Source organism: Thermobia domestica, chromosome 1, assembly GCF_964235325.1.
Source record: "Thermobia domestica chromosome 1, izTheDome1.hap1.1, whole genome shotgun sequence".
NCBI lineage: Eukaryota > Metazoa > Arthropoda > Insecta > Zygentoma > Lepismatidae > Thermobia > Thermobia domestica.
Genome location: NC_137454.1, coordinates 337,589,014 through 337,604,549, shown reverse-complemented (window position 1 = coordinate 337,604,549; position 15,536 = coordinate 337,589,014). Strand labels below are relative to the sequence as shown.

The 15,536-nt window shown below is 34.9% G+C and overlaps 1 protein-coding gene across 1 annotated transcript in view; it reads left to right on the top strand.

Moving 5' to 3' along the window:
- Diap1 (Death-associated inhibitor of apoptosis 1) overlaps window positions 1-15,536 on the top strand; it is a 71,195-nt gene that overhangs the window by 2,608 nt on the left and 53,051 nt on the right. The window contains exon 2 of the mRNA XM_081729581.1: window positions 14,328-14,908. Coding sequence (XP_081585707.1) covers window positions 14,368-14,908 — 541 coding nt within the window. The 5' untranslated portion in view covers window positions 14,328-14,367. The remainder of the gene's footprint in view (window positions 1-14,327; window positions 14,909-15,536) is intronic.

Below are 15,536 nucleotides of genomic sequence, written 5' to 3'. Positions count from 1 at the left end.
GCATGAAGCGACAGGTTCGACCGTGCGTAATGGAAGATGTAGATCATTTTCAACATGTTTTAAATACCAGTAAGTGATTACCAGCCTTTCTGCATAAAGTTTTCATATTTTTTTTGCGTTATTTGCAACAAACCGCAGTAAAATTGGACAACTTGTACAGACTGTATGACCGAATGAAATCCCCCCTTTCTTTTTTTCTTTAAAAAAAAATCGAAAAACTACTCCATTTTGGCGGTTTTCCGGTTACAACATTGCTTGCATACACCAGACACTAACACAACGAATGATTCATTAACTTTTTATCCTTCCTGCATCATTTGCAATTAATCGTATTAAACGTGGACAATTTTTATAGATGTTACGACCGAATGGAATCCACCCGTGCTAAATAATAATAAAATCCCTGTACTTAACTAGGATACTGCAATTCCTGCGTTCTAATTGACCATTTTCCATATGAAGTTGTTAAGAACTTAGGACAGGCACAATAATACTAATTTAAGAGATTAGATTTACAGTACATGAGAATCAAACATAACGAACATAAATCGGTGACACGGTTGTTATTTTGATCTGATTGAGGCTAATTTCGTACATTGTTCATACATCCATCAATTGGATGACATGACAATAATATGCAACAAAGAAGATTACAAGATAAGATTCCTAAAAACATGTAGGAAACAGGTTTGATTAAGTTTTAGTTAACCAAATTAAACTATACTGAACAAGATTTGTATGGAAGAAACTAAGCCTTGAAGAAATGTGGCTGCGGGAAGTACTTGAAGGGTATAGACTAAAAAAAACACACACACGAAAGGAATATTATTCAGGTTCATTGTTAATTATGAGTATAAAAGAATTGGCGGAATGAGAATGTGGGAAGAAACTGGTAAACTACGGACACGATGTTGTCCACCATAAACTCACATGGCCTGGAATCAAACCAAAGACTCCTTGCATTGCTCCAGAGGTGAATGCTTTATCACTGAGCCACCTTGCCCCCCCCCCCTTCCCCCCTTCTTGTCACACTACAGACGTGAGAATAAGGGCGAGTGAACGAATAGTCTGTGTTTGTAGTATATAAATGTGTTTGAATAGAAAGAAAGGTAAATCCGTTAAAGACATAAACTGCATAAGCTACAGCAGTTGAAGCTAACAGTGTTCGATGGGTTCTGTTCAGTTTTACGTTTTTATATATATATATATGTATAATCATATTAAACCATGTTTCTTCCATCGATATTCGTTATTTTCCCAGTGCTTTTTGAATTGATAACTCTTAATACCTGTCTCAAACAGTAATTGTTCAGTAAGTGAAGTTAATTTTAAGGTGCAGTACTTGTCATGTTTCGAGTTTCTCTACGGGTATGAATACTTATATACCAAGCAAAATAATTCTTTAATTGCATACAGTACGCAATGAACACATTATTTGTATGATACACTAAGACCAGGTTCAAGTTAGTGGTTCATATTGTAATACGATCATTGCAAACCATATCGAATTTCAGTAATCGTTTGGATACGAGGGCTTTGAGCAGGCTAGGAATTCGTAAAATAAATTGGACCTCAATTGTCCAAAGTGTGAACATCTTAAGAGGTTTCCTTCTGTTATCATTAGAGCTAAAGTTGGATGGAATGGTAATTAAGTGAATTTAAATATTTACTAATTGACGTTATAGGATACATGTTGTACAAATGAATAAAAATTACTCACCCCAGTATTCATCTAATTTTTTTCTTAGTTTATTTATTTCGATCTTTTCTGGAATGTGTTTTTCGATTATACTTCTAGTTACATTTGACTCCCTTGCGAAATCATCTTAGGTAAAGTAATCCTGGAAGATTTAAAAGAAACCGAATCATGCGAAAAGCAATTGTAGTAGCAGTTGTACTTTTTATTCCTTGTAGTAGTGGTATATGATGTCTGTTTACCTATGAACAATAAATATACATATCAGATATATGTCACTCAATCTTTTTAAGCTTGTTTGTCGGAAAAAAAAATAAATAAATGATTGAAGTTACTTTTTTGTATGTATGTAAGACTGAAATCCGTCAGACTGTGAGCTATAGCTATTCGTGTCTCTATCACAAAATTTTCGATAAACTTTAAAAAAAATAGAATATAATAAATTATATTCAGGCTCGTATCTTAAAACAAAATAAGTAATGTCTTGGGTAATTAACTTAATAAACAGGTTTATAACTCAGGATCTTATCTACATATGAAATCATAACACATGAGTTACCTCTATTAAAAGTTTATTTAGAAAAAAGTTGATAATTCTATGAAATATCTTTCTTTAAAAGTGCATGAGATATACCTGTTGGGTATTCTCTTCTCTAATTCCTTAGTTTTTCTCTAGTTTTAGTAAACTTCATAAAGCTAAGATTTCTCTAATTATGTGTCTGTGGCAGACAGAAGGGTTAGCCCTCCCTAAAAGCGTCCTCTGTCAACCTTGACTTATAAAGGGCATTGACTCACTACATCAAAAGCCCTGGCCTACGACCCTATTTCGTGTACTCCCTTAAATAGGAGATGCACTAGAAGGATATCTATCTAAATACTTATTATAGGGATAGGTAGGTAAGGAGAAATGAGTTCGCCTTATAGTAGCGAAAGATCCTTAAATAGATCTGGCAGGTAAAGGTTAGATAAGAACCATACTCCCTGAATTAGATGTGATTTAAAAAAAAAAAAAAAAAAAATTAAAAACTATCAGTAGCCTCTCACGAGTCTACTTCGAGGGATCGAACCCAGGAATCTGTGTTCAGAGTATTCATAAAAACCTAATGTGTTCTGCAAGAGGAACAAATTACTTTATAACCGACCAAAGCCGTATACAGCTTCAGTTTTGAACACGTACTCAAAATTTCTAATATCAGGGAATTGTTAATCTAAATGATCCACCTAAATATGGAATGTAGCATTTCAAGGATCAAATCCTGTCCCTATTCTACAGGGCCTAATTCCCTAGCAAAAATCTGTTTCTTGAATTAGTATGAGAATTATTTTTCTATGTCCCATCTTCTCACAGGACCTCATTTTAGCTCAAGAAAGAAGTCCCTTAAAAATGAAAACCTACTAGAAGGTAGAACCTAATATAGCTCATGCCTGCTGCCCTATTTAAGACTCGGAGAAACCTAACGAGTCTAAGCAAGACCTCCGTAATACTCCCCCTTCTTTACTTGGTCATAATATTCTCTTATGGGAAGAGAAAAGCTCCCACTCGGCTTACCGAGCCGAGTCCGTCCTATAGACTACATTTTTGAAGACTGTCCGAAGTCTCCCCCAAGACTGACGGTCAAATGACCTCTTCTCTGTAAAAATCTTCGGTATATATAGGAAAGCTGTCATATCATAAGCTATATAGAAAAAACGAGTGGTAGGGAGGAGGGTTCTCTCACCAACAAGAAGCTTTCTCTGAATGCTTTGAAACTGACTGTTATTCCCTGAAACAGAGTTGCTATTTAACTATTCTTTATACTAGAGGTATTTGTATATAATAGCTGAAAATAGAAATAATGTAAATATACATGGTAAATACAACAATTACATTTACATGCAATTAATAATAACAATAATTAATCACCCAATGACCAGATCTGGATTTCTTAACCTAATAATAATAACAACTTAAAATATATAAATCAATACCAATATACTGATATAAAACAATATTTAAATTTAAAGCATTATTTAAACATAAAAACCAGCAAGTGACCCAAAAGTGTCACTTGCAAGCTGTTGAAACATTTGTCAGTGTTTCACATTCAAGACACGTAAGATTACAATTATTTTACGTAAGCATCACTACTTATTTTAAATTCAGCATATCACGAATAAGTCAGAGGTATCTTACGTGCATTAAAATAAATAGAATTAAGTTCTGAAGAAATCATTCAATCAGTCTCATTTTAAAAACAATTGAACTGAGAAGATGAAGTGAACCTTACCTAATCTATTCTGATAATCGGACATCTGTCAATATGAGGATACAATGCATTATAGAAAAGCAGAAAAAGTATATAAACATTATTGAAAGATTTTTTTAAAGGGATCTTTGCACAGTATGTGAAAGATTAATCTTTCACCACGTGGATGATTGTCTTCGAATATCGAGTCTGCTAATCCACCGTTATAACGTATATGTCGTGGGTTGGAACTTGATCTACTTGCGGGTTAAGGCTTTTGATTAGTTAGTAGCAAAAAGCAATATATCTCTGAGAATCATAAATAATTTGAGTTATTTCGTCTTTCCCTTACAAAATGTACTCTGCTCGCAAAGTAGGTTGCGACGCAATTTATATTTTTTCCCCGCATATTACGATGGCGCTGATAATAGCAAGTGCCTGATAGTTCATTGATTTGTCGTTGTCCTCATAGAAAATTTATTTCAGTTTATGTACGCATCTCCTGACCGATTCAGTCCCCAGATTGCTCTCATATTCCTTCTTACAAGATTTTGTGACGCAAAAAATTCTCCAAAAACGTCCTGCCACGATCGCATATAATCCGTTGCCACTATTCAGAAAGACATGTTACGACGAGTACTGGACAGAGTGACGTAGGGCACTGGTACTCATTTATCAGTGACTTTACTTGAAGATTAAAATAAAATTATATTTTTTCCTATACAATTAAACACTAAGGTTATTCAACAAAAATTAGTCCTTTATTGTTTCAATTTAACTATTTCAAAATACAACAAGGGCTTTAACCGTGTTTAGAATTGAACATTAATAATTCTGGATTTCTACAGTAATATACTGTGACGATTTAATTGCAACTTAAAAACTATTGTTTCTGTTCAATTAGTTCATAAAAGGACAAGGGTCGTAACCATACTTAGAATTGAGCATTAATATTTATGGATTTCTACATCAGCTTGAACTGTATTTCTTCTTCATTGGTTATTGACCGTATGGCACACATCCCCAAAACAGAACAACAGGCGACAATGTCGCAGAAAGGAAATGAGGACTGCAGAAAGATTGACTAACCTCTAGACGAAAATTACTGTCTCAGAAAGATTGTCTACTCTGTAAATAAAAATTACGGTGGTAAAAATATCTTTTTTCCCGTAAATAAAGCACGATTCAGAACAATTCGTTTGATCGTCATGATATACCGATAAACTTGAGAGGTGCAAAATATATATGGAGATCTCTTGATTGGTTACTTATTCAGTTATTACACAGTCCTATAAGCTCCCTGTGTATTCCTCCAGAAAGTTTATAAGTTAAAAAAATAAAAAATAAATAAATAAAAAATATGCTTTTATGCGTATGAAGATTTTATTGTTTTAATTTCATTCTTTTAAAATAAGGGCCGTAAGATCTGTTATTAATATTTGTGTATTTGTACAGTAATGTATTGTGACGATTTAATTGAACTTTGTTATTTTAAAATGGATAGTGATCATAAACGTTCTTTGCACGATTTTAACCTATAGTCTACAGCGATTTTAATCTAGTGTTGTTAGCTTCCAGTTCAAATTCCACAAGAGTTCATTATCATTGTACTGTGATTGTATTTCGTTTCAGCGACTCCCAGCAGAGAAATGTAACAGCAAACATATTACGGCTCACGACTATAAAGTAGACAGCCAGAGAAAAATCAATCGTTTCAGTAGCAGCGTTATTGCACGTATTAGTTACACATTTCTACTGATATGTACAATCTCTGCGAAATATTGTATGACTTTTATTACAAATTAGCTCGTTGTTGTGATACCAATCACTTCCAGTAAGAACATTATCGTGCAGAACAGCACGCAGTTAGCAAAGTTTGTTCCAAAAATGTTTGAACTTGAGAGCCTGGCTTACGGGCTCGAAATTAATAATTCAGTGCTAGCGTCTGTAAGTTTGTAGTAAGCTAGAGATCCAATGAGTTCAACCACAATTAGGATAGCGAGCTCAGTGAGGTCGTTGAACTCGAGATCGAGCTAGCGTGAACCTGAGCATGATTGAGAATATTGAGCCCAAGTGAGCCCCTGTTGGAAAATGATCATATGTGGCTAGTCTTGTTTCTAACAAAAACATTATATATATGTATATCTTCTTATACAAAAAAATACATATATATACAGGTGGCCCAAAAGTAGGTATACATCCCTGCATTGATCAAGTATACTGTGTGGGGGCGCGGTGGCTCAGTGGTAGAGCGTTCACCTCCGGTGCTTGGGGTCCCTGGTTCGATCCCAGCTCGCGCCGTGTGGACTTTGTAGTGGACAAACACCGTGCTCGTGGGTTTTCTCGGGGTTCTCCCGTTTCCTCCCACTTTCTTCATTTCACTCATCTCTCATCATCACCGTCTCCTTTAGCCTAACCGGTATAACCGTGGGACGTAAAACTTAGATTTCATTTCAAGTATACTGTTCTGGTTTATGGATTTCTTTGTTTCTGTTGTTCCAAGCTTAAGGTATAAGTAAAAAGACATTGAGAACAAATAATAAAGAAACTAAGTCTACCTGTTTGATAACAATAAGAAATGATATAAGATACAGTCAGCTGATCAGTACGGGACTATATACTTACTTTTGGGCCACCCTGTATATGATATATATATTTTGTATAAGAAGAAAGTTGGTAGACTGATGCTATCAGGTGTTTACCAGGTGTACTGTACGTGTAATGGATCCTATGTTGGTATAACCAACAGAAACATAAACCACTAGAATTAAAGAACTTTCAAGGAAAGTCAAAGTTGATGATCCTATCACGTCAGGCCTGTCAAGACATGTTATCTTAGTACTTCTAAACATCTCACCATACTAATTTTTAAAATGATTTTTCGTTATATAAAGGAAGCCATGAGATGTAATTAAAACAGCAAGCAGTTTGTGTTTATGTAAATAAATAAGTTGCTGACAAATGTGAGGTCCACATTGAAAATTTTGACATTAAAATGTATGTAAATGCATTCCTGGTTTTAATTGAGTAATTAAAATACGTATGTCGACAGATCTTTTCAGTTTATTATGTGCTGTTCGGTTCTCCTGAATTTAATCGTTACTCCTCGGTTTACATATTCTTCTTAACTAATTGTAGATCTTTCCATTCTATATTCTTTTTAGCATGAACATCCAGTATTCATAATTCATTTGACGAAAATTTCCTAAGTAAATAAGCATTAAACTTCTTTTGTACTTCATTCGTAGAGGTGATGTAATATTTTGGATGATTATTTCTTGTTTCAATTTAAACGAACATTAGTGCAAAATTTAAAAGAAGTAGGACCTATATAGGATTTTCCTTTCTTCTGATGTACTTAAGTGTAAAATTATAATCCACAGAATATGGTCCTGGATTTTAGTACTAAATTTCTCCATTTGCATCGAAGAGGTTGATCTCTTGCGAAGTTACTGTGTATAATCACATCATCTCTTAGATATATGAGTTTATTTAACGAGGCGTCAACTATGTATATTTATTAATGCGGATTGAACCAGGGAAGTTCTATTACCCACGAGTTCTCTCCGCGAAAAAATATCAATTTCATATTTCTCGCTTTTTATCTTAAACAAAATGCACATATTTTGCTTCATTCTTTAAGACAACATTATAGTCGCATGTACTCCCTTTTTCTGTGTGTACATATTTTCTTTCCTCTTCCTCCTATTCTGCAATGGCCGATGTTGTATCTTGTAACGCCAGATAACCCTTGTTTTTCTTAAGGCTTACTATAACTATCACAATAATGAAAATTTTCTTTAGAGCTCCTTCGTGGCTATCTGGTTAGCACACGCGTCATTGCCACAGAAGACTTGGGGTCGATTCCCTTTGAGAGCTCATGTGTTTCGAATGCACATTAAGCTGTAGGTCTATCCCTCTATGTAGCCTTGCTGCCAAGAGCCTCTAAACCCTAATCTAACTCATATATATATATATATATATATATATATATATATATATATATATATATATATATTTATTTATCTATCTAGCGTAGGCTCTGTGCCTTCATAACTGGGTTCGATTCATTATGTTCAAAACATTTGAGGAAGGAAGGCAAGTGTCGTGTTGACTGATTATTAATTACTTAAAACCAGGGAGCCACCTCTAAAAGTAAGTAAATACTCCTTAAATTGTAAGGAATAAACTACCCGAGTCAGGTCTTATTGCCAATCGTCGTTTTAAAGTCTATGAAAACTTCATCAAAGCTGTTGACAAAAGAGAAATAAAATAAAAACTCATGTCACACAAATTTAAACGCACACTAAAATTATGAGCGTACAGACTAAATAGGGAGTTTATATAATTACATGGGCGCATGGGGGGATAATCCAAATTAACAAAACATTTGCTACTTACCAATGAATCCTTCCTTGAAAAGTTTAAACACTTTGATGTTTCGGAACTCACTGCTGGTTCCTTCCTCAGTGGCAAGGTAAAAATGATTAAAACGGAAAGGAGATAAAAGGAGTAAAACCAGGAATATATACCACTAAATAAAAGTAACGTACAGAAAGGATCCTGAGATGAGCAGAGCAGAGTGAAAGCAGAGAAGCAGAGCGGATCTTTCACTCTGCTCTGCTCATCTCAGGATCCTTTCTGTACGTTATTTTTATTTAGTGGTATATATTGGGTTTAATTCCGAGTGCGAGCAGCAATCATCCACCCGATCTAATTTAAACATCTAGATCCCATCTCAAATTGTATTGATGTGTAAGAAATAGTTAACCTTCAAAATCTGTCAGTAGCCAACGTTATATTGTTGCATATAACTTAATGTCGCAAAAGGGTGGTAGGAACATCAAAATATAATAGTGCATTAGTTGTTATATAAAGTTTATTCCGTTTAATTAGCACGTAAATTAATTTCTGGAATCAAATTAACAAAAAAATTACGTGATTTTATGTTGAAATATTATTATCGTTACAGTGAAATGAACTGGCAGAAGGGAATAACTTCCTTTAAACCTGTTTAAAACTATTTCCTTTAATGATCGCTTTCATAGCTTCCAAGAAAAGAAGTGTCAGTAACGATTAGAAAACCTTTCTAGTGTTTCGTCAAGCTCGTAGGATGCCGTTGAATTTTGTCGTGCAAATTTAACAATTCTGCAAAATAGTAAATCAAGTAAAGAAAGAGGGCGCAGATGTAAATTCAATAACAGGAATTAAACTGCCCTTCTCATTTTCTAATATGAAATGTCCTAGTTTTAAAAGTAGTTTTACTTATATTTCAGTTACGCTGCATTTTTCTCAGTGCTGTAGAGTATACCGATCAATATTTTTTCTGTGCATGACAGTAATTGTTTTGTGCCTTTTTAAAATCAAGTACAGCTTTAATGACGATCTCTCTTTTTGCGAAACATGTTGAAAACAAGGTGATTGACTTTGATCACGGTTGCTGAAAAGTTTATAATTGGGTAGCAACAAAGTAAATAAATGTTACACTTTCCCAAATGAGACCAAAAGATATATATACGAAACGATGTGTATAAGAAAGTACTGAAGTGTGTAAAAGATTCACCTCTGAAAGTTCTTCCAGTTGAATTTTCTAGTACATACGTCACAGCTATTTCATTAATTCATGCAAAATTTCCAAGTTCATATCAAGAGTTAAATAGGGTCAGAATCAAGGAAAATTAAGAAAGAAAAAACGCAATCTTGAAACACAATCTCTTGTCTTGCATGGAATGAGAAAGTTTCATCAGATGGCTACAGAACATACCCTTACAAAACTGCAGTTGACCAATTATGTCCTGAAAACCAATCGCTGATTAACTTATCGTAACTTACGTGAAATGTGATCTTCTACACACCTTACTTCACTTCAGTAAATTTTTTAGTTCCATCTTTGAATGAAGATTTGGTTTGTGATGAGCGGAAGATTAGAAAATGAGCATATCCCAGATTCTCCGCCCCTCCCCCTCAGAAGGACCAAAGAATGATTAAGAATCCTCGACTGAGAGGACAGGACATGAAGTTCTTTATATGCTTACAGGGGAAAAAAAGTCAGGAAAACATCTCTAAGAGAAAAATTTCCTCGGTTGAAAAGGTTAGTAAGGACAGTTTTGTACTCTGCATAGTAATGTTGACTTCGATCTGGGGTTTCCTAGGAGCCTATAGCCTGTTTGGTGCCCAGGCTCGGCTCGACAACAGAGACCTTTATTGTTCCTCAGCCTTGCACGCCGGAAGTTTCTGAGTTCGATTGACCTCCGCTTGTTATATTATTATTGCTAACTGTACTAACCTGTAATAGAATGCTTCAGTGATACTGACTTTTTCATAAAAGTTACAATCAGCTAGCATTTGATAAGAAAGTGTAAATGACCTTTGTATTCTTTGTCGCTAAGCGAAATGATTACTACTCTTTTAACAGTAAACTTGAGTTAATATCTTGTTTAGTATATTGTTTGTTCTTGCGTGTATTCGGCTTCGAAAGTCGACCTTTTCTCATACAATTCGTTATATAAAGAAGGCCAGAGTTGATAAGACTTGATTCTGGTTTTCGTGAATTCAAATGGATTGAACATTCATTACAGAGTACTATCTATCTTCTACGCTTTTATTTGGTAAGGCTTATCGTAAAGCTTCAAATACACATTTGCTTGGAACAGAGGCACGTAATCATTGATTTTAGATGTATACAAATAAAAACAAGAAAAATATGGTAATTTTACTTTGAGCAAAACAGGATATTGATTTATAAGAAATAAAAATTACCTCGTTTCGTATTTTATTTCCCTCACCAATCATTTCGATTTTTGCTAGTCCTGGAGTTCGCATCGGGGTTTTGATCAAATTAGAAGAAAATATTACCTGCTGCTTTGAAATCACATTCGTGATATTTTTCTGAGTCTGTTGTATTTAATAATTAAACTGAAGAGATATCCATTTCCTTTGTAGGTCCTACAACAGTAAAGTTTAAGATAAATTTGTAAAGAGCGACATTTTTTTTAACTTGTAAACATTACTGCCTTCTTCACATTAATCCACCATATCCGAATCAGTGTTGCCGCTTTACAAGTGTGACTAGGTACTAGTAGATGTATGGAAAATTCCCTAGATTTAAACTTAACGTTGAATTTAGATGTCCTGAAATAATTTTTATTGTTTGTTTAATAGTGTATAATATAATATCATTGTTTGTCTGAAATGCGTCTATCTTAGTTTGGAAAGTGTCGCGCTATTTTCTTCTAGCAGGCCTTTCTTTTTAATATATATATGCTTAATTTTTCACCCAACTATAGCGATCCGACTGTGTTTTTAATTTTGTATATTTGCTTGTCTCCAAATGATAATAAAGTATTTTATCGATTTAAACCAAAACTCTACGTTAATACATCAAAATTAAATTATTGAATATATCGTGTGAACAGAACGTGTTTAGGAACAACACGTGAACGCTTACAATCCGAACGTGATCGTTACGGAAATAGTTCGTAACTGGAGCACAAGATGTCACTACTAATTTAACTACAATAACTCTCTGCGTATGACAAATAAACACTTGTGAACATAAGCTTATGACATGTAGCAAAGTGTTTTGCGGGAAGACACCAAAATGAGCAGCTCATTGACCTACTGAACTAAACTGAACTCACCAAAAACACTCAAATTGCAGATTACACCTTGAATATTCCAGCAGACAGTTCTTGCCGGAGTGCTTTAGAAAGCTAACGTTGGTAGAAGAGTAATAAACTTTTCTAATAAACTTTTATGGACAATTTCTAATACACTGCAGGCAGATCAGTCCCCCCCCCCCCCATAAAGTAGCTGTTAGTTGAATATTCGAACGACATAAATTTCCTCAATTTTCTTTCTATTTTGAATATCCTGGTTTTTGTTTCGTGTGTCATTTAAAGCCTGAGCTAGGAATATTTGAAAGTAACTATACGAAAACTGCCTCCTTCATGCAGTGGGCGCCCATCGTCGGGAGGCGGGGGGGGGGAGAAGGCAGCATTTATCACACGGTCATTTGCATGCTCTGCCTGCCCTCTCAGTTGCAAATAATGCTGCAGAACTCAAGGATGGTTGGTGGGAGTTTTGTAGAGGATGGTCAGTGGTCATTTTTCTCTCAAGTAGGTGTGGACCATTCCTTCTAACTTGTGACTAAGTCAAGTGCTATGTTTATTTTTTCGTAGAAAAGTACAAAACTAACAAAAAATATATATTTTAAAAATAGAAACCGTTAAAAAACTAGCACCATTTTCTTTGTTCCTGTTTTCTTTTTTTATGAGAATTGTATTTTTGTTTATTCTGATATTTTCTTGTGTTCTCGGATACCTATTTTCCCATGTTTCCTTCGTGCCTCGATTCTGCCATCTTTTCCAACTCGCCCTAAGAACCGTTTCCTTTCTCCAAACCTCCAGTACAGCTTAACGAAAGAAAGAGACGGTGCTATTTTCTTACCTCTGTAAAAATATTTAAAAATGAAAGGAAATGGACGATTAATGAAAGGGAATGGTGAAACGATTACTTTTTTCTTTTCTTTCCTTTTTTTTTTTTTTTTTTTTGTCCTTTTTATTTTTCGAAATTGAAAGAGAGAATTTCTGTAAGTAGAAATTTTCTATTTCTTCACCTCCCGTTTCTATTTTTGCAGGTTCCTTCCACCCTCCCTAATAGCCCCTTCTGGCCCCCAAAAAGAAATTAGCGAATATCAAGAAAATGCATTCAGTAGCTAGTTAACCGAAAACTGACAAGTACTTTCTTACAGCTTGGTGAAGAATAACGCGAAACCTTCCTTTTTACCGGTTAGGAAGGCAGAAATGGCCTAGATAAACAAGATTTTATAGTTTGCAATATATACATAAACCCTTGAGTTTAGTACCAAAATGGGCATTCAATCACCAGTAGATATTAAAATCCATAATTGAAGGGTAAGGGAAAAAAGAAGGAATGTCACAAAACTGCATTTTCGAGATAACGGCATTTTAATATTGAAAACCGTGTAAGAAGTATTGGGTTAGTTAAATTTTTTGCCCATTTTACATGGACATTTCTACAACTACGCATGCATGGCATATACAGTCAAATAGTACCAAGAGTCACCAATAGATAGGGCAAAGCGCCCGAAAAGCACATAAATGGACATTCCTTGTTTTTTCCCCTTACTCTTCATTGTAGATTGTTTAACAAACAGCTAGCTTGTTGGAAGTCTGGAACATACTGTATTGAAATTTTCCAACAAATGTCTAGATGATGATGCAACATAGTGCCAGCCACTTTGTTCTTATCCAGATCACACTAGAAGCCAGGACATTTCCGTGTCACGGATTTCACCCAAGGACTTCGAACTCCAGCCAACATAGCCAACTTCATGTGGTTTGTTCATTGCTGCAGAAATCAGCTTCCATCCCTGCGACTACGCTAGATGTCGCCAGTTAATCACCACAAAAGTCAGCCTCCATCTAAGTACCAGAAGAAGAAAGATGGACTCTTCTAGTTAAATATTAAGGTCGTTGGTCACTGTCGAAACCAAGACTCGCAAGTTTCAGCAACAATTGTTGCTGATAGTATCAACACGCGTAAGCTCTAGGCCTAGTAGTCGTCAATGGACGTTCGACAAAGAAGACCGACTAACATGGAAGGACCAAATCATCACTCATTGCTACTTGATTTCAAATCTTAGAATCACTTACGTTAGAACAATGGGTATACCTATTTCATGTAGTCTCTCCACATTTTTTTGAGCGGGGGGGTTAATAGGTTTTTTTGACCATAAAAGCCGGATTTTAGAGAAAGAACAGACATTTTTGCCTTTTTGTGGTTTTAGTATTCAAGCATCACCCGTGATTTCCTGTAGCAGGATGTACAGTTTAAAAAAACTTCACAACATTCACAGCTTGTGAGTCCGATTTGCATTCGACGCTGGCGATCTCGATTGGTTTTCAAATCAATATTTCTTGCCGTCCCCCCCCCCCCCCCCCAACAGTGTTTTATGCAACCCAAAATAATAGTAGTTTCAATTACATTGGTTGTTGAACATTAATCTATTAGTTCTACAACAATCCGTTGGAACTAGAAAGCCCACTGCGTCCACTTTTTACTTTCTCCTCGAGCTTTTATTTCGTTTTCTTTAAAATTCTTTAGAATAGACTCATTAAAATGTCTTTTCGTGTTATAATGGAAAAGTAAAACTAGTGATATTTCTTCATTAAAATCGAAATGTTCGAAAAAGCACAAAATTTTTTAGAAAAAAAAAAAAAAAAAGTGGAGAAAGACTTCGGCCCATGCATCTCTAAACATAATTAACTATTAGAACTTTCCATTTTTTTTTTTTTTTTTTTTTTTTTGTAATAAAATTTACTAGTACATTGTATTGCATAAAGAGTTTTCTAACTATTTTTTTTTTATTATTTTTTTTATAGATCAGAACTAGAAAGTCTTGACGCCATCCCGCAAGAACATATGAAAAAAACACCCATGGCTCCACAAGTTCCAGCTACCAAAAGAGACGAAGTATCTACACTAACAACTTACGAAACTTCACAACCATCCACGTCAACTCCTTGTGATATGCAAGTAGATCAACCACCATCAAGGCAAGTGGATCAGCAGCCATCAACGTCAGCGGTAGAAAATCCTGTAAACCCTTCACCAGTGGACTTAAAACGGGAGAGTGTTCGGTTATCTACATATGAAAATAAGTGGACAGTGCCTTTCATACAACCTAGAAAACTTGCCGAAACAGGCTTTTACTTTTTGAGACTTCCAGATGCAGTGAAATGTATATTTTGTAGTCTAGAAGTGGGACAGTGGGAAGAAGGTGATGATCCTGAGAAAGAGCATAAACGATGGAGTCCGTACTGTCCGTATTTGAGAGGCTTCGATGTTGGTAATGTTCCCTTAAATGGCAAAAAACAGAAAGTTAGAAATACAGGGTATGATGTTCCTGGAAATCTGAGGATGGAGCTGCGGCCGAATTCTGTGTCAGAAAGAATACCGAACGGTTAGTATGATTTTCTTTTGCTACCAGTGAATAAATTATATTTAGATATTTTGACTGCAAGATAAGAGTAATACATTTGCTTATTTATTTATCCGCATTGACGTATAGTGTGCCTCTGTATTAATGCAAATCCAAGATTATCTTGAAAAGAGGGGGGGGGGGGCAGCATTGGGAATAAACCTGAATTTTTCAATATTTATTCCCAAAACAAAAAGTTTTTAGTATCATTTCACCGTACTTCTTTTCACACCATAAATTCAAGTGGGAATTTGAACTCTTAAGTGCTGTTGTCTCCTAATTTGGTATTTTCAAACAGATTTAACTAGTTTCATTCGGACAGCTTTTTAAAAACAAATTTGTCTTCGGTACTTTTTTTTTAACGTATTTTGTCTTTCTTTACAAACGTCCTATAAATGTTAATAAAGATTTAATAACAGAAAAGTAATTTTGAATGTATTGTAACTTTTCCGTTACAAACTTAAAGCTTTAACCATGGTTGCTTATGTTTTCTGTAGAAATGATGTAAAAAATAGTTGATAAAATTTCTTAGGCCGAGTTGGCGACTTGAAAAGAGAGAGACGCTGTGATGTCGAAGCGACGCTAATACTTGGATTTTGTGGAGCACTAA